We start from the raw sequence: 22,861 nt of genomic DNA on the forward strand, positions 1-22,861 counted from the left end.
CTGAACAGCGAGCAGGAGGTGGCAGGCAACAAGCCTCCTTTGCAGCCACATCAACAAGTTAGTTTCCCAAGATCCGTATGCACCCCTTAACACAGCAGAAAAATATTTCTTTGTCATGCCTGTGCAAGAAAAGGAGAGTTTCCTGCACTTCTTGTACCATCCAATCTGCAGGGTACATCTGACCAAGAGTGAGGCCTTAATGTCCACCCCTAACAGTAGTAACTCAAGGCTCTTTCTAGCACAGTTCCCAAATGGTCTAGCTGCCCGTGGATGGTGATAGAACAGATGTTCCAGTGGTGGCTATTTGACTAAGATGGACGCAAGTGATTTTGAAATGGTCAGAGCCCTGTGTCCTTGGCGTACCATCAGGAGATTACTTCGAACAGCCAGCAGAGGCTCACCAGCCTTGCATACAGGATAGCAGCTGGATTTGTCTGATAAACCCCTCTTGACAGCCTGATTCACTTGTGATGAGCCGCATTCACCATTTTGAGGCATGAAGGCTTCGCTGATTCATAAACCTAACATCTGGCGTCACACAAAAGCCTTATAAAGTTGGAGCACATGTGCCCTGTTAGCTTCCCAAGACCTATGACTGATACATTTAAGGATATCTAAAGCTTTGGGACACCTCAGTTTTAGTTCTTTAAAGTGTGGCAGCTACATTAGCTTCTCATCAAAAGTGAGGCCCTTATAATTCACAGTATCCCGGGTAAAGCAGGTATATTAAAAAGATAGCAGGTGCGGTTAAGATCGACTCAAACTGTTTTCTCCATAGAGAATTTAAAACCTTTGGTGTTAGACTCTTCCTCCAACTGCTTATTGTCATATCCAACAACTGAGAAGCTGTTGCAAGATGCAAGGACACGTAGAAGATGGAGAAGTCGTCCACAAATAGGGAACACAGTACATGACGCCCTACTGTGGACATAATACTATCAATTGCAATAGCGAATGCCGTGACACTTAGAACACTTCCTTGAGGAACACCATCCTCCTTTTTACAACAGTCAGTCAGGACATTCCCAACCTTTTATCTAAAATTCCTGTCTGAAAGGAAGGATAATTCGAAAGTGAGTAGGCATCCATGCAATCCACACTGATAGAGGTGCAAAAAAATATTGTGCCTCCAGGTAGTATTGTAGGCCTTGTCCAAATTGAACAAGACAAGAATAAGGTGTTGGTTATGGAGAAAGCTTGGTGAATTGTTGCTTTACACAACATTAGGTCATTGAGAGTTGAGTTATACCTCCTGAACCCACACTGGGAGCGACTTAGTAGGGACTTGGTTTCGAGAACTCACACTAGGTGCCAGTTGATCATACACTCCAATGTCTTTCCTATGCAGCTTGTCAGACAAATTATGATAACTACTGACGTTAGTCCACTCCTTCCCAGATTTTCAAATCAGGATTAAAATACATTATTTCCACGAATTGTTAAAGTCTCCTGTCATCCAAACTCCATTAGAGAGCTGAAGGAGGACCTCCTTTGACTGCAGGTCCAGCTGCTCCAACATTCTGGACATTATACGGTCCTGACTGGGTGTAGTATCACTAACTACTGACAATGCAGAAGCCAACTCTCATAGAGAGAAAAGCTGGTTGTATTCCTCAATGTTGGTGAAACGGAAATCAAAACCAAGCCTTTCCTGATTGGTTAGTTAGAGATAATAGAGACTAAGCTACAAGGTTATCACTCCCTTCAACACTCTACTGCATGTCGCAATAATTATGGAAAGGTGGATTCTGGTTTTGAACAGCTATAATGGACTTATACAAGTGATCCACTGAGTGAGTAGTGTCTCTCGGCAATGTTAGGAGACACCCTCGCTCTCATATGGCTGCAATTTGTGGTCATGATTTCTGCCTCGAGATCTTCCCAATGCCTTTACTTGCAAATGTGGATCTAGTAACAGAGTTCAGGAACTCTAGTCAAAACCTCTGCTTACTCTCCTGAATTATTCCTCCTTGCCTTTGCCTACGCCACTCAAAAGGTTGCAAGAGTGACATCTGTACAGCAGTGATTGAATCTTCACACAGGAGTCCTGCTGCATTGATTGCAGAATGACAATCATCATCCCACAAAGTAACAGGCTGCCTCCCAGATGTTCCTGCTGTCTATGGGATGAATGCATGTGCAGCGTGGTGGTTCACAGTTGTAATATGATTCACCCAGTTGTTGATCCTGTAACAATATTCTAAAAGAGCCAACTGCCTGTAAAACATTCAGTTAGACCTGCAGAGCCATTGTGGCTGCTTCCTTTCAGGATCTGCTCCATCGGCAAAGGGATCCAAATAGCATAGTGGTCAGATAATGGTCACTACCATGAAGGTCATCTTTCACTCTCCATTGAGCAGTGTCTGCAAAGGCAGGCAAGCAGAAAGAGAGGTCAACAGCCATAGACAAACCTGCAGAAGTGCTGAAGTGCAGCTTGACGCACATTCATCAATATGTCACCTGTGGCTCATGTCAGATCTTCAAGTAATCAACCCCTAGGACAAGTGGTGTTAGAAGACACTAGTGCACTGTATGCATTTAATTCTCCTAAATGGCCAGGTAAGTTCATCAAGGTGATGTGGTAGGACCTCACTGTTAATGGGCTCTTGGGGAGGTAAGCACACAGAGCACATCATGGGCCCCTATCTGAACATCGATCACTTGTAGCGTTGTGGTTACGCGGGCACAGGTGAGGAGTGGAAAGTGTCCTTGATGAACACTGCTACCCTACCTTTCACCCTATCACCAGTAAAGTCATCTTTTCTGTAGAGTTGATAGCCTCCAGGTACATGTTCACCATTCTATTTAAAATGAATGAGGTCTGCCCCGTATGAGAAGTCTCAATTCCTTCAGATGAGTCTTTTATTCATTTGTATTCCTCTGGAGTATGGGAGTCATTTCAGCAGTGTGTTTTCGAGTTACTCTATCCTTGCAATGGCTTGTTGAGGCACTTTTAGAGTGAGGGAGAGTGGATGGGCTGCCAGGGTCTGATGATGAAGCATCAAAATTCACATTGTCAACATTAGTCAAATGTTCCAGAATTATATCTGACTGTGCTTGGAACAGCTTCTGACTTGAATTTTGTGACCCTTTCCCTGCTCCCTTTTCCTTTGAGGACAATGGGGAAAGGGGCTGTTGAGAGGCACTCTGCTTTCAGGATTCCTTCACAATGCTTGCTGCAAAAATGCTGCTGGTCCGTTCTGTCGTAGCTGCCTGGAGCACTATGCCTTTGGCATGTACAGCTGTCAGCATAGGTGCTGTTGACAGATAATGGTATGCTGGATGTCGTCTGTGTTGAGGCATCAACCCTGAGAACAGGTTTCTGTACCACAAAAGCATTCAAAGTGGCCAAAAGAGGAGATTTCGCTGCCTTATATTCCTTTTTGGTTCCAGGACAGCAGATCCATTTGGCCATTTATTTCATGAATTCTGCAGGCCCCAGCAAAAACAGGGCAATCTCAGCTCCAGAATGGGTGGCTCCCAGAGCAGTTGTTGCAGACTGCTTGGGACATAAAATCAATTCCAGCTTCATGAGCTGCCTTTCCACACTTCCTATTGGTCAATTCACCTCTGCAACTCAGGACTGTTTGCCAAATTTGTAACACTGCATAGGGTGAGTTATGTAAGGCTTAACCTTAGGCCAAAGGAAACCTGCCATAATCTGTTCAGGCAGTGTTTCAGAATTGAAGGTCACAATGACAGTGGCAGTCTTCTCAATTTCTCCATTACTACTTCATGTACTTTGCTCCACATCCACTGTCCCCTGCAATTCCCATTCTTGTTTGAGTAACTCGAAATCACACTGCTGAGATGTCTATGTCCACATATCACAGCATGTGACATTTGCTTGAGTCAAGGGAGTTATGCAACTCAAGTCAGCATCTATCTATAGCCCCATGCTTTGTTTTAAACCTGTTTGTTTAAAAGTTTCTTCCAGTGTCTGTATACAATGAAGAGTCCCATCATGAACTGTTCTATTGGGTATGCATCTATCCACTTCATGGTCAACTAGTCTTTTAACAAACATTCATAACATGCCTACACAGTGTGTACAAATAAATTCAGAAACAAGACTGGAAAGTGAATTATAAGTAAAGAATACAACATAGTGAATGAATTTAAAGCCAGTATACCAGAAGATCTACTTTCATGACATGTTATTTAAAATTATAAAATGCAGTATTGTACACTACATAATGTAAAATAAATTAATATGTAATGCATGAAGTCTAGTGTGCAAACATAATGTATTACTGCAACTGTGTTAATTAATTATTGTAAGTACATTAATGTAATGCGTAAAGTCTTGCCATATAAACGTAAAAATAGTTCTGTTATCATAGTTTACGTAAAGTTCAATGACATCAAATGCAAGGAAAATATTCTAAGATAAATAAATCTGTTATACTCTTAAGACAATTCCTGCGGCAGCTTGTAAACTGCCAGTACTTCTAGCTTTTGGGTAGCCAGGTCAACTCTTGATCTACATTCAAAGAGCTTTTAAACACAATATTCAATATCCTATAGGACTTCATTTAATTTCTGTACACACAGCCACTCCGCTCCATTTTATTGGTTCTACAATGATATACCACCTTGCGGTCAATTCAAGTGTCCAATTCCACTCCTCAGCTTTTGGGACTAGTACACAAGAAACAAAAATTCACAAATACTGGAACCGGTAACTAGAACTGACCTATATAGGTTAATTCTAGTTACCGATTCCAACCATTCCACAGTTCATTATTTAGATCATATTAACAAATGTGTGCTCTAAAGTGTTACAGGATTTCTACATATGGTATTACTCTCTTCACTACTATAAAAAAAAGAAAAATTTGGAAACTGTACCTACAATATTATTTACTTTTTAATAGTAGTTCTGGGATCAACAAGAAATCTAGAAACAAAAACACAGTCCACAGGTTTACTGCAAAAATGTCCAAAATTACGAACATGAAACAGCTGGAATTAATTAATACAGTTGCAGTAATACATTATGTTTGCACACTAGACTTCAAACATTACATCTGCATTACATATTAATTTATTTTACATTATGTAGTGTACAATACTGCAATTTATAATTTTAAATAACATGTCACGAAAGTACTGGTAGATCTTCCAGTATATTCCAACTGTTGGAATCCTCCTATATAAGTCAATTCTAGTTACCAATTCCAGCCAATCGATGATTCATCTAATTAGATATTTTTTTCCAGCAGGTGTGTGCACTAAAATTTAGGCTAATAGCATTTCTGCACTTGTAATTGCTCTCTGAACCACTGCAAAAAAGTTTCTAAAATTAGAATTGGTGACCAGAATTGACCTATATAGAGAGTCAGTTCTAGTTACCAATTCCAATTTCTCTTATATACTGCAATACTTTTACAGAGCAATTACAAATGTCAGAATGCTACTACGTTTCAGCATAAAACAACTACAGCAAAAATAATTTACAAATGAATCACGGAGCAGTTGGAATCGGTAACTGGAAGTTACCTATGTAGGTTAATTCTAGTTATCGATTCCAATATTCGTTATATTTTTGGGGTTGGGTTGTTTTGGGGAAGGAGACCAGACAGTGAGGTCATCGGTCTCATCGGATTAGGGAAGGAAGTCGGCCGTGCCTTTCAAAGGAACCTTACCGGCATTTGCCTCGAACGATTTAGGGAAATCATGGAAAACCTATATCAGGATGGCTGGACCCGGGATTGAACCGTCATCCTCCAGAATGCATGCGAGACCAGTGTCTAAGGTAAGTCTTCCCGCTCCCGGGACTGGAATGACTCCTTACCCTCTCCCTTAAAACCCACATCCTTTCATCTTTCCCTCTCCTTCCGTCTTTCCTGATGAAGCAACCATTGGTTGCGAAAGCTTGAATTTTGTGTGTGTGTGTGTGTGTTTGTGTTTATTTGTGTGTCTATAAACATACCAACACTTTCGTTTGGTAAGTTACATCATCTTTGTTTTTAGATATATTTTTCTCACGTGGAATGTTTCCCTCTATTATTTAGGGAAACATTCCACGTGGGAAAAATATATCTAAAAACAAAGATGATGAGACTTACGAAACGAAAGTGCTGGCAGGTCGACCTGCCAGCACTTTCGTTTGGTAAGTCACATCATGGATGGATGTGTGTGTGTGTGTGTGTGTGTGTGTGTGTGTGTGTGTGTGTGTGTGTGTGTGTGTGTGTGTGTGTGTGTGTGTGTGCGCGCGCGTGCGCGAGAGAGAGAGTGTATACCTGTCCTTTTTTCCCCCTAAGGGAAGTCTATCCGCTCCCAGGATTGGAATAACTCCTTACCCTCTCCCTTAAAACCCACATCCTTTCATCTTTCCCTCTCCTTCCCTCTTTCCTGGCGGGGCGGCCGTTGGTTGCGAAAGCTTGAATTTTGTGTGTATGTTTGTGATTGTTTGTGTGTCTATCGGCCTGCCAGCGCTTTTGTTTGGTGGGTCTCATCATCTTTGTTTTTAGATATATTTTTCCCACGTGGAATGTTTCCCTCTATTATACTCACATCATTAATCTGAACCCAACAATTACATTTGTTATTGTCACTGTTGCATTTCGAAATCTTTTCTGTCATCTTATTTTCTCCTTCTGTTTTTGCCAGTAGTTTCACTTTGTATTCAGCTTCTCTTTTTTACCGTAATCTACTATACAATTTTATCCCGCCGATATATACTCAATAATACGTAATGCGTAATAATACGTAACCCACTTCCAAACCATAACAAAAAAATTATTTTTTTCCGCTTTCAACACTACCGCTGCTATAAAATCCACCGTTTCTAGTTCACAAACAGTTCCTTTCACCTATTAAACAATCATTTCGGCTAGTTCTAATAACTTTTGCTTTATTTCCATTTCCGTTTTTCTGACATCACCGATCATTTTTAGCTGCTTCCCACAGGTTTTAACGTCATTATTTCTTCGTCAGACAATTGTTAGCCTCATTTTCATAAGCTGCCACCACAAAACCACTCCTTTTAATACATTTACAAGTATGTTTTTTCGAAATTTTCCCGAATTTCTCCACCCTTTAACGTGTTTTGGCGGCAACACAACCACCTGACCTTTATGCACATCGTTGTCTACATACACAAGTTCACCACAGGATCAACATAGCCCAGCTCTAACCAACACTTTTTCGCCTTTTTTCACACCAGATCTCCAGTTGCTTTCTAGTTCACCTTTATCTCTCCCCATATATTTTTACTTTCATTTTCATTTCAGCCTCATGTTACACTTTCCACCTTCTAATACCACGTCACCCTCACAACACCTCCACAACAACCCCATTAAGTTTTATTTACATTCCCTCCGCAAACATGCCTTCGCCCTAGCCAGATTACACTCCCATGTTTTATTTTCTCAGGCTTGTCTGACATTTGGCATTACCCCCAAAGGCCTCACACTTAAAGTTCCCATCTCTGGCTGTAACCCTTCTTTCCATCAGTCCATATACCAGTTCCAAACTGAACAATCCATTGCCGTCACCCACCTAATCCTTCACCTACACATCAACTCAGCCAATGAACACGCCCGTCAACTCCTATCCTTAATAAAAGTCCTCAATCTTTCCTCTCCCACATCCACACCGGCTGTTCAGAGCATCCTCCTACAGGTCAACCGCAAATTAGAACAGCATGCCACCCTCCACCTTAAAAAACTGTCCAATCTCCTGGTTCCCCACCTCCGGAAAGGCAACTCACTCACCCTTCACAACCTTTCCAGCAAACCTCAACCTCCTCTCATTGCACACAAACCCAGTCTCTCCCATCTACTCAATCTCCCACATCCAGCTCCACTCCCTCCAAAACCTCAAAATTCCAATCAACACAATCTGGAACCACAACACCCTAATTCAGTAGTTAACATTTCCTCCAAACCTCTCTCCCAATCTGAAACCTCTGTCCTATCCAAAGGCCTCACCTTCAGCCCCACTCCCAGATTCAACCAAACAGCCCTCGTCAAAGATTTACTGTCCTACACTCGTACTCTCTGCTGGAAATATCACTTTGCCACGAAGAAAAATGATCCTAATCCTACTCCTAATGATCCAACTTGAACCCTGCCTGGAACAGTTCCGTCCTCTGTCACAGCGGGACCCACCTCCTCTTCCTCAAAATCACCCCCTCCAAACCTTCCAGGAATTTCTGACTTCCAGCCTTGCCTCTTAATCCTTCATAAAAAACCTTAATCCTACTCCCAACATCACCACTGCTGAAGCCCAGGCTATCCGTGATCTGAAGGCTGACCGATCCATCGTCATCCTTCCGGCGGACAAGGGTTCCACGACCGTGGTACTTGATCGTCGGGAGTATGTGGCTGAGGGACTGCGTCAGCTTTCAGACACCACCACATACATAGTTTGCCAAGGTAATCCCATTCCTGGTGTCCAGGCGGAGCTTCAAGGAATCCTCAGAACCTTAGGCCCCCTACAAAACCTTTCACCTGACTCCATCAACCTCCTGACCCCACCGACACCCCGCACCCCTACCTTCTACCTTCTTCCTAAAATTCACAAACCCAATCATCCCGGCCGCCCCATTGTAGCTGGTTACCAAGCCCCCACAGAACGTATCTCTGCCTATGTAGATCAAAACCTTCAAAACATTACATGCAGTCTCCCATCCTTCATCAAAGACACCAACCACTTTCTCGAACGCCTGGAATCCTTACCCAATCCGTTACCCCCGGAAACCATACTTGTAACCATTGATGCCACTTCCTTATACACAAATATCCCGCACGTCCAGGGCCTCGCAGTGATGGAGCACTTCCTTTCATGCTGATCACCTGCCACCCTACCTAAAACCTCTTTCCTCATTACCTTAGCTAGCTTCATCCTGACCCACAACTTCACTTTTGAAGGCCAGACATACCAACAATTAAAGGGAACAGCCATGGGTACCAGGATGCCCCCCCCCCCCCCCCCCTCGTACGCCAACCTATTTATGGGTCGCTTAGAGGAAGCCTTCTTGGTTACCCAGGCCTGCCAACCCAAAGTTGGGTACAGATTTATTGATGACATCTTCATGATCTGGACTCACAGTGAAGAAGGACTCCAGAATTTCCTCTCCAACCTCAACTCCTTTGGTTCCATCAGATTCACCTGGTCCTACTCCAAATCCCATGCCACTTTCCTTGACGTTGACCTCCACCTGTCCAATGGCCAGCTTCACACGTCCGTCCACATCAAACCCACCACCAAGCAACAGTACCTCCATTATGACAGCTGCCACCCATTCCACATCAAACGGTCCCTTCCCTACAGCCTAGGTCTTCGTGGCAAACGAATCTGCTCCAGTCTGGAATCCCTGAACCATTACACCAACAACCTGACAACAGCTTTCGCATCCCGCAACTACCCTCCCGACCTGGTACAGAAGCAAATAACCAGAGCCACTTCCTCATCCTCTCAAACCCAGAACCTCCCACAGAAGAACCACAAAAGTGTCCCACTTGTGACAGGATACTTTCCGGGACTGGATCAGACTCTGAATGTGGCTCTCCAGCAGGGATACGACTTCCTCAAATCCTGCCCTGAAATGAGATCCATTCTTCATGAAATCCTCCCCACTCCACCAAGAGTATCTTTCCGCCGTCCACCTAACCTTCGTAACCTCTTAGTTCATCCCTATGAAATCCCCAAACCACCTTCCCTACCCTCTGGCTCCTACCCTTGTAACTGCCCCCGGTGTAAAATCTGTCCCATGCACCCTCCCACCACCACCTACTCCAGTCCTGTAACCCGGAAGGTTTACACGATCAAAGGCAGAGCCACGTGTGAAAGCACCCACGTGATCTACCAACTGACCTGCCTACACTGTGACACATTCTATGTGGGAATGACCAGCAACAAACTGTCCATTCGCATGAATGGACACAGGCAGACAGTGTTTGTTAGTAATGAGGATCACCCTGTGGCTAAACATGCCTTGGTGCACGGCCAGCACATCTTGGCACAGTGTTACACCGTCCGGGTGATCTGGATACTTCCCACTAACACCAACCTATCCGAACTCCGGAGATGGGAACTTGCTCTTCAATATATCCTCTCTTCCCGTTATCCAACAGGCCTCAATCTCCGCTAATTTCAAGTTGCCACCACTCATACCTCACCTGTCATTCAACAACATCTTCGCCTCTGCACTTCCACCTCGACTGACATCTCCGCCCAAACTCTTTGTCTCTGTATATGTCTGCTTGTGTCTGTATATGTGTGGATGGATGTGTGTGTGTGCGCGCGCGCGCGCGAGTGTATACCCGTCCTTTTTTCCCCCTAAGGTAAGTCTTTCCGCTCCCGGGATTGGAATGACTCCTTACCCTCTCCCTTAAAACCTAAATCCTTTCGTATTTCCCCCTCCTTCCCTCTTTCCCGACGAAGCAACCGGGGGTTGCGAAAGCTCGAAATTTTGTGTGTGTGTGTGTTTTTTTTACCAGCGCTTTCCCGTTTGGTTCGTCATGGAAAAAAAAAAACACACACACACACACACACACACACACACACACACACACACACACCAAAAAAACTGAGTGTTGGCTTTTCTGTTAGAATTTAGTGTGTGGTTTCTCCACACTCCACATTTCATGCTACTGTTTCATAACAGTCATTCATTTCATTTTCCTGATTTTCTGTTATATTTTAGTTTCTCCCCACCCAAAACCACAATTTTCCTGTGCTTCTCCTGTTAGATTTAATAATTAATAGTAAAATTAATGCTGTTTTATAACAGTACGACTTCATCATGCACTTCACTGTAATACAATTTAAAGGTGCTCTGTGTTTTTCTACTTGCATAAATTAGAAGAATACTTCTTATCGGACATGAAACTTTGTTGCTAATTCTGGTTCTTAAACATTTCCGTTACCTTCAATTTGTTTTGATATAATTCATGACTAAGTAAATAACTGTGAGAAATATGACCGTATGCTGCATTCATTTGCTTGTGAGTATAATCTGTTGCTTTCACAGATTGCCTAAACACTGCATCTTTGCCTTAGGTAACTATGTCATCAAAAGTATCCGGACACCCAGCTGAAAATGAGATACAAGTTCGTGGCACCCTCCATAGGTAATGCTGGAATTCAATATGGTGTTGGCACATCCTTAGCCTTGATGACAGCTTCCACTCTCCCAAGCATACGTTCACTCAGATGCTGGAAGGTTTCTTTGGGAATGGCAGCTCATTCTTCATGGAGTGCTGCACAGAGTAGAGGTATCGATGTCGGTTGGTGAGGTCTGACACAAAGTTGGCATTCCAAAACATCCCAAAGGTGATCTATAGGAGTCAGGTCAGGACTCTGCGCAGGCCAGTCCATTTCAGGGATGTTACTGTCGTGTAACCACTCTTTCACTAGCTGTGCATTATGAACATGTGCTCAATCATGTTGAAAGATGCCATTGCCATTCCCAAATTGCTCTTCAACAGTGGGAAGCAAGAAGGTGCTTAAAACATCAATGTAGGCCTGTGCTGTGATACCGCCACGCAGAACAACAAGGAGTGCAAACATAAACACACCATAACACCAACACCTCCGAATTTTACTGTTGGCACTACACCTGCTGGCAGATGACATTCGCCATACCCACACCCTATCCTCAAATTGCCACATTGGATACCACCATTCAACACTCCACACAATGTTTTTTCCACTCTCAATCAACCAATGTTTACACTTGTAACACCAAGCGAGGCGTCATTTGGCATTTACTGGCGTGATGTGTGGCATATGAGCAGCCATTCGACCACGAGATCCACGTTTTCTCACCTCCCGCCTAACAGTCATAGTACTTGCAGTGGATCCTGATGCAGTTTGGAATTCCTGTGTGATGGTCTCGATAGATGTCTGCCTATTACACATTATGACCCATCTGTCGGTGGTCTCTGTCAGTCAACAGATGAGGTCAGACTGTTCGCTTTTGCGCTTTGTGTGTCCCTTCACGTTTCCACTTCACTATCACATCGGAAACAGTGGACCTAGGGATGTTTAGGAGTGTGGAAATCTCACATACAGACGTATGACCACCCCATTCTGCTCTCCCACGATGTCTAATGATTACTGAGGTCGCTGATATGGAGCACCTGGCAGTAGGCGGCAGCACATTGCACCTAATATGAAATACGTATGCTTTTGGGAGTGTCTGGATACTTTTGATCACAACATATATGACGTCATTGCTCAAAGCCAATGAGTGGTCACTAGAATTTACCCAAGCTTGCATCCACATAGATAAGGCTGTTTATGTGTTTCTTCAGTGCCATACTGTGTGTGCAGACAAATTTGAACTGAGAATATTGTCCCCTCCCACACTCAACAGCTAATCAATTTGTTATTCTGGTTGAGGTATAGTATAAGTAGTCTTCTCAGCAATGTGTCTGATGATATCTTCTATTGAGAAATTAAGATTGCAATCCAAACTAGCGCTGCACCATTACTTTCATCTTACTAAAATCTTTTCCAAGACGTGTGAATCATAGTTGCTCTCACTGAGCATAGCAACTGGTTTAACATTACTAGGTAGCTAGTAATTATCACCCAACGGTTTTCATAAAGATCTGGCATTCTGTTCCTTGGCAGCTGCAGCAGTAAGTCATTAAATCCTTTCTTGTCTCACTTTTGCTTGCACTTTATTACGCAGACTGTGAAGGTGGAGTCCAAACTTGGTTTGTCACTTAACTGGAGTGGTAAATTTAGCCATCTGAAATGATTTACGGACACCTGCAAGACTAAATTTACAAAAACTGGGCTCCAAACATAAGCTCTCACAGGAGGTGCTACTAATGGAAAGCTACAACTAGCACCAGTTTCAGGTAGGATATTGAAAAACACGTTGAACTTCTGGTAGTTAACACTAAATGTCCAGCTCATGAGTATCTAGATTGAAAACATTCTACATAAACGCCACACATTGAAGAATATATTGAGTCCCTCCTTGTGGTTTCCTATGGGAGGCAGTAAAGCAAGATACCCACCCAAGTGTTCTTCCTTTATTAAAATTGTCCTCTAACAGATCTGTAAAGCTGTTCATGTGGTGAAGGAAGAACACCAATGTTGGCCCTCTGATTTACTATTTCTAAAGAGAAATCTTGGTACAAAACTTACCAATTTGAAGTTTATTTTAATCATCTGTTTAAGGGCCTTAAACCCCCACTCTCCTTTTTCTCCGCCCTCAAGATCAAGTACTTTCTGAAACGAAGCAAGGGCTGCTTTTGGATCATCTTCTTTCAATGCTTTCGAATTGTAGTATTGATTCTCAAGATCGACATCTGGCTCGGAGTTGCTGTCTTCGGAGTATTCCTAATGGAGAGGCAAGCAATAACATCTACAACTTAACGTTCTATTTTGACTTCTTTTTGAAATACTGCGTTCACTATAGAATATTGTGGACAAAATCTATAAAATATCATAAGTTAGTTGCCAGATTTACAAAGAAAAACATAAAACAATTCGATAATGTTTATACGATGACTAGATAAAGAGATGAAAATGAAAACAAAACTCATTTGTCTTAACATGTCACGGAATGATTAACTGCAGCAACATGTAGTAATATCCAATACCAAGCCATAGTCCTCCTCTTCTTCACACATGAAATCAACTTCACAATCAGACATATTAATATTTACTTCTGCTGAACCTGCCGTCCTCTGTATACAGTATATACTAAACTACACAGATGCAATGAACTTCACCACGAAGATATTGAAGCGGAAGAATCGAGAAGCACTGTGGTTGTCATTAATTTTCAAATAAATTACAGACTTGGGCTGTATCCGTGATAAGTAATTTTTCCCTCTGATAAAAAATTTCGGTTTGTTTACCAAAGTGACTTGGACCCACTCGACTCACGAAAACGGAACAGCATAAAATGATATCTTTGTGACAGGACGAGCTACAAAGACAAAAAAGAAACACTCACCTCTGTTGCGAATTCGGAATTTTATTCCTACGGTTGTAAGAAGCTGTGGCAAGTTGTGATTAGGTAGCATTTTGTCTTGTACGCAGTACAAGGCGTAACTCTTGTATTTTTAAGAAGTTTACGTCAACATGACAGCATTACCTAGGAGAATTATCAAGGAAACTCAACGCTTGATGCAAGAGCCTGTTCCAGGAATAAGTGCTGTGCCGGACGACAGTAACGCACGATACTTTCATGTAATTGTCACCGGTCCTGAAGATTCACCGTTCGAAGGAGGATTATTTAAGTTGGAGCTTTTTCTACCGGAGGATTATCCTATGTCTGCGCCAAAGGTTCGATTTATTACGAAAATATACCACCCTAACATTGACAGACTTGGCCGCATTTGCTTGGACATTCTAAAAGATAAGTGGAGCCCGGCCCTTCAAATTAGAACGGTGCTTTTGTCTATTCAAGCCCTTCTTAGTGCTCCAAATCCAGATGACCCGTTGGCTAACGATGTTGCTGAACTGTGGAAAGTAAATGAAGCCGAAGCCATCCGTAACGCGAAAGAGTGGACAAGAAGATATGCAATGGACAATTGATATGCATCGATTCCAAGGAAAGGTTAAGAGCGTTGTATGGGTTTATTTTTTTTATGAAAACTATTTCACTGAATCTGTATCACCATGTTATATTTTAAGTAAGGTTTTTTGCCAAGCTAGGTTGTCGCTGGTAGGAAAAATACAGTAAACTTGTCATATCTTTTGTAAATGTGAAATTTCCTATGGAACCCATACGTTGCTAATTATAATCATGATTTACGCGTGAGAGTATAGTATAAAGTAAAACAGAAAGAGCGGTGATTTCAGATGTTATTCCATGAATCTGTCCATTTATATTCATTGTGTACTCTCATTTTTGTGTTTATTATCTTTCGAAATACTTCACACTTACAGATCATGTGCATTTAGCTACTGTTGCTGTAAATATTGGAGAGTACCTTCAGCTTAAGTCTTCTGACATTTCGCCCTGGCTTCAGTTTGTCACCAGATACCAATTTAGTGAATGCGGCTTGATGTACTACCAGTGTAATAATGTCCATATTAATTATAAAGTCCACCTTGTTTATGGCAAATTTTATCAGAGCAGACATTAGTATGATATTGATAATTTTGCTGCATAAAGTATGTATTATTTGTGATTTCTGTTTTTGTGGTATTGATGCAGCCTTTTGTCATGGACAGCTTTAAATTATGTCTGACTTGGTGTAACACCAAGAGTAGTGGTAAGTAAGACACCTTTATATAAAATTTTTGTCAGGCGTTGTGAATTAAAACATTATTTCCTTCGTAACAAGTGCCGGTCAAACTACGAATGAATGAATGTTCCAGTGTGAATACTTACCTACTTGATCTCTCTTATCTGGCTTCTAGGCAGGCAAGGTGCATACACACATTAACAGAAACAACTTACAGGAGATCTTTCATTTCCAGTTTGTTTTTAAGAAACTGTACTGATGTATTTTATTCGTTGAAAGTATCTGTGTAATTGTATTGTATGTGACTAGAGATTTATGTGGATTTATCTGTTTTACCAGCAATATGTGCCTGTTGGCCACTGAGCAGTTTCAGTGGTTGCAAAATTAGCAATCCTTTGGTTTTAAAGACTTTGTAGAATGTCTTGACCTTATGTTGATATAACTTATTTCTGGAGCTGTTTAATTACTTATGTTTAGTCACAGCAAGAAATTTAAATTGATGAATGTCTTTAGATTTAATAAATATTAGACTTGTAAATATACATTTTTGTTTTGAATTTTATACCACAATAAATGCGTGCAATCCGTTTTCCATTTTCAGTAACTTTTTTTTTTACACTCAACACCATTAGCATGTGAGGAGTTCCGCATTTAACATGCAGTTGTAACTTTCATTGGACTGTCAAAATTAAATGACAGCCATGTAAAGAAATACTTGGTTGGAACTGAAACAGATTGTATGTTTTGTTGTCTTAAATTTGGTAGTAGAAATTGCCAAAATCTTCAGAAAAAAGTTATTCTACAAGCTTATCAAATGATACTCCTTTACTTCCTGCGAAATTGCTGTCTTTAAAATACTTATTTTCATAACTTTGAGACAGAGAAAATACTATTACAGCATAGTGATAGTTTGTGTAAACTCCAATTTGTTATTGTGCCATACATTGCTCAAAAGGGTAGAGTACAGTTTTATTTTGTGCTGGGACTCTCATGTGGCACACCTTCATTGTGTATAAAGGGCAGCGCATTTTCTGAAATCTGCTCAGGTATGTTTTGTAGCTTGTAAATGAAGGCATAAATCATTTAATAAAATGAGGTTGTAGAGGGAATTTACATGTAGTAGGCCCAATTCCAGCTGTGAATATTATGGCAATGTTTTTATGATGACTGAACTAACTGGCTGTGTATTAGTTGGTAAATATGTGAACTGATGAACAGAGGTTTGTGCTATTGATTGAGCAAGTAGGTCCAATTCTAGTTTTAGATGTTTGGATACCATTTACGGTTATTAACTCAGATATCAATATTGTTACTGTGCAGCACAATTAAAATTGTGCTGGCACAAATTGTGTGTGCTTTTATCAGCAGGAAGTTTGCTGTGGATGTATTTTACTGAAATTGCAGGATCTATGGGCAGTGATTTGTTTCATTTATTAAACTAACATAACAAATTTTGTGATTTTTGTTTTATTAGGTGTAGAACATGTTTCATGAAAAAATCCTCGCATTATAAACATTATTCTTAATGATTTCAACCATCCAAAATAGCTGTGTAGTGGTTTCAGAACAGGTACTGAGTGTGCAGTGCCTCTCATTCGGTATATCAGTTTTAACTGAATTTCATTAAGAGATTAATGTAGAGGCAACATATTTATTTCTGTATTTCAGAGTTAGTAAAATTGCTGTTACAATATACATCAATCTTTTTCATTTCTGGAACTACATACCTGTGGTATTGCACGGACGAGTTTTTAGACTTGGAAGTCTTGTGGCAGTTCTCAAATGGTGCTAGTATAAATTTATTGTGTGTGTGTGTGTGTGTGTGTGTGTGTGTGTGTGTGTGTGTGTGTGTGTCGCGCGCAGGGAGAGAGAGAGAGACAGAGAGAGATCACATCAAAAATAGCATACAAATTATAAGAATTTTGGAGGGTGGTCAATATTAGAAACAATTTATTTGGTGAAGTATTAAAGCTACTACTGTAATGAAATGTTATTTGTGTCAGTATTAGTTCCTGAAAAACAGTTAGCTCATATGAACTTATCAGTGCTTCACAGAAGTAACTGTCATATATATGAAATGTGCTGGCATAGTGCATTTTCAGATCTGTTATCTGAACATAATTGGGGCAATAGTTTGTTGAGCTCATAATGTCGGATTTAGCACCCAGTGAGATTTTTTAATCATTCCAAAATGTTGACTTTATTATATTACTGTAACGTACCCATCAGGAGCACTCAAGCCCTGTTTTCTTTAAGTTTTATTTGTTAAGAAAACACTTAATATGTAAAAATATTTAGAGTTTTAAATACACTACTAGCTGTTTTCCCCGTTATGTATTCACTTTCCAGTAATCCTTGTTTTGGTGTCTTCAGCGGCTTATGAAATGGTAAGGGACAGGTTACACAGAACACACTGTTACAGTGGTCTGAATGGAGGGCAGTATTTTTTACTTTATTTTTTCTTTCCAGATTTCATTCTGCCTACTTCTATTTCATTGGATTCTTCTGGTGCCAGTACAGTGCTTTGTAAAAGCTGTTGATTGTAATAGCAAAACAAAATATATCCAGTCCTCATATCAGCAGTTGCATGATCTTCAGTGAAATTTGTTTGTCATTCTTTTGGGCATGGCTTTGTTTATTTAAGAAACAACAGTAAATCATTCTCTGGAGACGTTGGCACATGAGGAATATGATGCAAAAGCATCAGTGTGCATAATGAAATTGTAACACCCATGGTATACAATATGTGAAATAGTAATGGTTAGAAAAATAGAAAAACCGGTATGTTATCGGAAAATTTCTCTAATAGCAGGGAAGAAAACGCACAAAAATATCCAAATACTATATTTCTTTCACTACCTCTCACAGGTTCAGTTTATATGCTGACAAGCTGTGTGTCAGTCTCCAAGTGACCACTTGGCAGTCATTGCATGAAGTGACTCTTCCTCTTATTTTCTTTTCATACTGTGCAGTTTCAGCTGTGAAGCAGTTTTCAAATGTGTGCATAAATGTAATCCATCAGAATGGCCATAGTCCTAGGTCTTGTCAAGTGAAACACTTGCCAGTATAATTGTAGATTATCCACATTATATGTCACCAGTGAAAGGCATACAAGTATATGTAATGCAGTGGTTATCAATTACACCACAACTCTGATGTACTAGACTATGTATATATGACTGTGACATGTTACTATGTACTGTGCATAGCAGTTTATGGAGAAAGGAAAATGTTAAGCATTTTTTTGTGTAAAGGTAAAATTGTTCACAGTAATATGTAATTAAAAGAACATCAACTACACTTGAAGTGAAGTAGTGATAAATTTAAAAACAACTTTTACAGGAAGTACATGTAGTGAGACACTTTTTCAACTTCATTTTTGCCAATTTCAGTATGCTAACAGGGAATGTTGGACTCAGTGATTCTTAAATGACAAACTGTACACTGCACAGACTATTTTTAGTGTTTTATTTAGTTTCTGTAGTAGCCTACACATTTTTCCATTGTGGTATATTGTGTATATTAACTCTTGCATAATTGCAAAATTATTTAATGTATAAATATTGTATGGGAAGCCTAATACAGCCATACATAACATGCTAGTAGACTAAAATTATTTGTGTGTTACGGTGTCTGTCAGAGGTTACATATTCAGGATTAAAAAATATCAATATTTCAGTGGAGGTGTACACTAGGAAATAAGGTTTCAAAGCATAACTGACTGGAAAGGTAAAAAAGTTATAGCCTTTTATACTTGGTCCACTGTCACATTCTCTGTAGCAAATAGAATAGCAACTAACATGCGTGCTCTGTTAATTACTACAGAACACAGTGCATATAAGTTGTACATTTACGTCTCTACTCTGAACTCCGTGGAAGAGGAGTGCTTCCCATTGTACCATTTACTAGAGCTGCTTGTGATTCCCGATGAGTGGCTTATAAGTTCTCTGTGCATGCCGTAATAGTCTACTCTTGTCTTCACAGATATCATAGAATCCTAGCGGGTCTGATATTTATGGTCATTTACATAATTAGTTACCATGTCTTCTTTTACCTGATTATGGTCAACTTTCAGTTATTAAAATTGCTAACAGAATATACTTGAGAGGAAAAATAGGAAAACAAGCTTTCTGATGGTACACCTGTACGCAAGAACAATAAAGTTCTAAACTATATTAAGGGACTTTTGTGTATAATAATAAATGTGTTTCACTAAAAATCTTTAAATTGACAGTGCAGATAGAAGATTGTGTGCTCCAGTGCAAATTGTTTGTCTGTTTAGAGATACTGAGAAAATACTTCTTTTTGAATGAAACCATATCATTAACAACAAATCAAATGAAGCAGTTCCAGAGTTACAGTGTCAAAATTCTTGCACAATGCCTAAACCAAGGTCATGAAAAGTCTCACATTGTACAATGTTCTGCTTCCCCACCCCCCCCCACCCCCCCTTATCCATAGTATTTTAACATATTTGCAATATTATGTGATATTGTGGTGTTTTTGTTCAGTCAGCTCTCTTCTTCTTCTTCTTCTTCTTCTTCTTCTTTTAAAAAAAGGAAAAACTGGCACTATTACAATGTTACCTGCCCAACAAGAAACAAATGGTTGTTTAGGCTTTCTAATTGTCATATTAAAGGAACTTGGGAGCGGTGAGGGTGGTTCCTGTATCAATACTTTTTTTCTGTTTACTGGCTATGTGGAAGATTTGCCTACCTTTCAAAGTAGACAATATCATAATTATCAGTTTCAATAATGACATAAGTGTCACAGAGCAAATTAATAAACTTACATTGGAGACAGGATCTGCCTGACATCAGGCAGACAGGTAAACAATACTAAAATTTAATGTACAATTTTGTTTTTGTAAGCTGTAAATTAAAATTGCCTTGATAAAGAGTCTATCCATCTTGAAATCATACTCTGCTGGAATTCCATACAGATGATGTATGACTAAAGTTAGCAGTGCCATAAAGGTGGCATGCAACAAACATAAACTGGGATGAAGTGTACCACATACTTGGATATGCAAATGATAAGCATTTCAGCACTACCACACAAAGTAGGTAGGCATAATTCCATCTACATTCTGTATATAAGGGATTACGCAGGGGTTTTCTCATTCAGAAATTGCATTTCAATTTTGATTGTGTATGAGAAGATTGTGTTACACCTTCTTAAGGAGAAAAACATCTATTGGCGCACCTCAGAATTCAACAGCATCAGGATCATGTCCTATCAAAACTACGATTTATCGTTCCACGATACTACTGCTTGCATTGATCAGCATCCCTTGAGTGTCATGTGAACCTGGAAAGGACCAAACTCAATGCCGTGCAGGATTTCAGTGGACTAGCACCTAATGGAATGGACATTGTTTGCTCAGCTGCACATGATAATACAACCACACAGAGAGACAACATTTGGAGCACCAAGGACTGTCAGGCATAGTAACGATTGTTGCAGCTTCCCTTAATGTGACAGCAGAGGGAAGCAGGTTGACAGTGATTCGCTGTATGACAACAGTGGGCACAGGAGTGGCACCACGGCGTTTTTTCAGGTAAGTCACAATTAGTGTATATCAGGGGCACCAAACTACAGCCCATGGGCCAGACCCCGCCCGCAAAGTCACTTCATCCAGCCCACCGACTGCTCTTGACTATGCCTGATAAAACATGTGGAGTGTGATACTTAATGATACAATTTAATGTTCACACCTGTGGAGATCTCCTGACTGCTATGTGCTTTAAATTCACTATGCTCAGATTTAAATTACTCTATCGAGGTACTGTACAGAATGATGATGGGGTCTGCACTCATCATTTAGTCAGTTATTCGGCTGTTAAAATAGTTTGGTGACCTCTGGTATACAGCATTAAGATGAATATATCCATGTGTGGAGGCTCCAAAGAGAATGAACATTCCCCAATTGTTTTTGTCATCATCATAAGGGCCCAACCCATGGAGTGATGGTATAGTGTGCTATTGAGCACACAACACTTGTATCTAGTTTACATAGCTGATAATTTGAACAGCAACCATTACATTTCTGACATGTTAAGGCAGGTGGCAGCATACACCGATCAGCCAGAACACTGTGACTATGAAAGCAATGAGGCCTTGGTAGGTCGCTGGTGGGAGTTGGCACCACATCTGCACACACACAAGTCACCTAATTTCCTTAAATTCTGGGAAGGGATCAATGAGCTCTGACACCACACTTGGTCACATCTCAGATGTGTTCTACGGTATTCAGGTCAGCCAAGATGGGGGGAGCAACACATCCACTGGAATTTGCCACTGTGTTCCTCGAACCATTCTGTCATGCTCCTGATATAGTGACATGGTGCATTATCATGTTGAAAAACTGCCATTGGGAAACATGATAGTCATGAAGGGTTGTACATTGTCTGCAACCAGTATACAATACTCCTTGGCCTTCATAAAGCCTTGCACAAGCTCCACAGGAACCATGGATGCCTAAGTGAATGTTCCCCAGAGCATAATGGAGCCGCTGCCAGTTTGTCTCCATCCTGCAGTACAGTGTCAAGAAGCTGTACCCCTGGAGGACGATAGATTCGCGCCCTCTCATCAACGTGATGAAGAAGGTATCAGGAATCATCAAACCATGCAATGCTCTGCCACTGCACCAGCCAAGAAAATCCATTCAGTAGAACACAATACAACATAATATCTTCAATTTAAGAGTAAAGATGTTCACTCACAATATAGTTAACATGCTGAGCTGTAATCAGATGCAAACAAGACTGTATAGACTCAGCTTTCAGGTGAACAAAGACACATGGCTACACTGTCCTGTCAGTGTAGCCTGACCAGGCTACTCAGTGCCCCCACTGTATGGTGTGTGGTAACCTAAGGCCCGATGCTAGGGCAGATGAGGCCACGAATGGTGGGAAGGGAAGCAGAGACTGAAAACTTTCTTCAAAATAACTCATTTTCTTTATTGACAAAATTAAATACAACTTTAAGTAAAATTGTCACTTACCACATTTTAAACACACAAAATCATAGAAGACATCACCGGATATGCAAAGTATTTGGTGAGCAGGAAGTTAAACAAAACTGATGGAACCATTTTACAGTCAGAAAATTAAACCCTGACAGCCGCGAACTACATAATTTCCCTTGTGTTTCCTTACAAATATGGAACTCTGCGTGCCTTACATGAAGCAAGCTCTCAAATTATGAATTCTTTCTTCAGCTGAAGCGCCTCATCATTTTGGATTGAAAGAATAGTGAGCTTGTTAAGATTGTCCTGCGCCGTTGTAGATATTAGTTAGTTCTTAATAAGTTTTAATTTTGAAAAACTTTTTTCTCCAGGTGCCACAGTGACACATCAGCAAAATTTGATAGGCTGTGATGATATTGGCGTACTATTCTTTGAGTGAGACTTAAGTATTTAAGTGTGTCCAACGTTGTCTTCACTGTAGAAGGAATTGTAAATCACATCAGTTTTACTTCTGAGACAAGTTCAGATGTGTGTAGATCAGCTAGTTCCCCTCTTCCAGATAACTCACTAGTTTCTGACAACTCATTTCAATTTCCTCATTATTCATGTCACAAAGTATGAACAGGTGAAAAAGAAATCCAAAGTATTCGGAATAATTCATCAGTTCTCTGAGTTTTGATCTCGTGTCACTCAAAGCTCCAGCAATGACCATCGAGAA

General features: G+C 40.6%; 2 protein-coding genes across 2 annotated transcripts in view; one reads left to right on the forward strand and one right to left on the reverse strand.

Annotated features, from left to right (window-relative positions):
• LOC126088580 (COP9 signalosome complex subunit 2) overlaps positions 1 to 13,793 on the reverse strand; it is a 97,109-nt gene extending 83,316 nt beyond the window's left edge. The window contains exons 1-2 of the mRNA XM_049906777.1: positions 13,575 to 13,793; positions 13,117 to 13,311 (exon numbers count right to left, since the gene is read on the reverse strand). Coding sequence (XP_049762734.1) covers positions 13,117 to 13,311; positions 13,575 to 13,628 — 249 coding nt within the window. The 5' untranslated portion in view covers positions 13,629 to 13,793. The remainder of the gene's footprint in view (positions 1 to 13,116; positions 13,312 to 13,574) is intronic.
• Positions 13,794 to 13,924: 131 nt separating this feature from the next.
• Positions 13,925 to 16,868, forward strand: LOC126088581 (ubiquitin-conjugating enzyme E2 N). The gene has a single exon (XM_049906778.1). The coding sequence runs from the start codon at positions 14,062 to 14,064 to the stop codon at positions 14,515 to 14,517; it is 456 nt and encodes a 151-aa protein (XP_049762735.1). The 5' UTR covers positions 13,925 to 14,061; the 3' UTR covers positions 14,518 to 16,868.
• The last annotated feature ends 5,993 nt before the right edge of the window (positions 16,869 to 22,861 follow it).

This window comes from Schistocerca cancellata, chromosome 6 (genome assembly GCF_023864275.1).
Source record: "Schistocerca cancellata isolate TAMUIC-IGC-003103 chromosome 6, iqSchCanc2.1, whole genome shotgun sequence".
In the NCBI taxonomy this organism is placed as follows: Eukaryota; Metazoa; Arthropoda; class Insecta; order Orthoptera; family Acrididae; genus Schistocerca; species Schistocerca cancellata.

Coding starts and splice junctions, on each gene's coding strand:
- LOC126088581 (XM_049906778.1), top strand. CDS start 14,062: ATGACAGCATTACCTAGGAGAATTATCAAGGAAACTCAACGCTTGATG.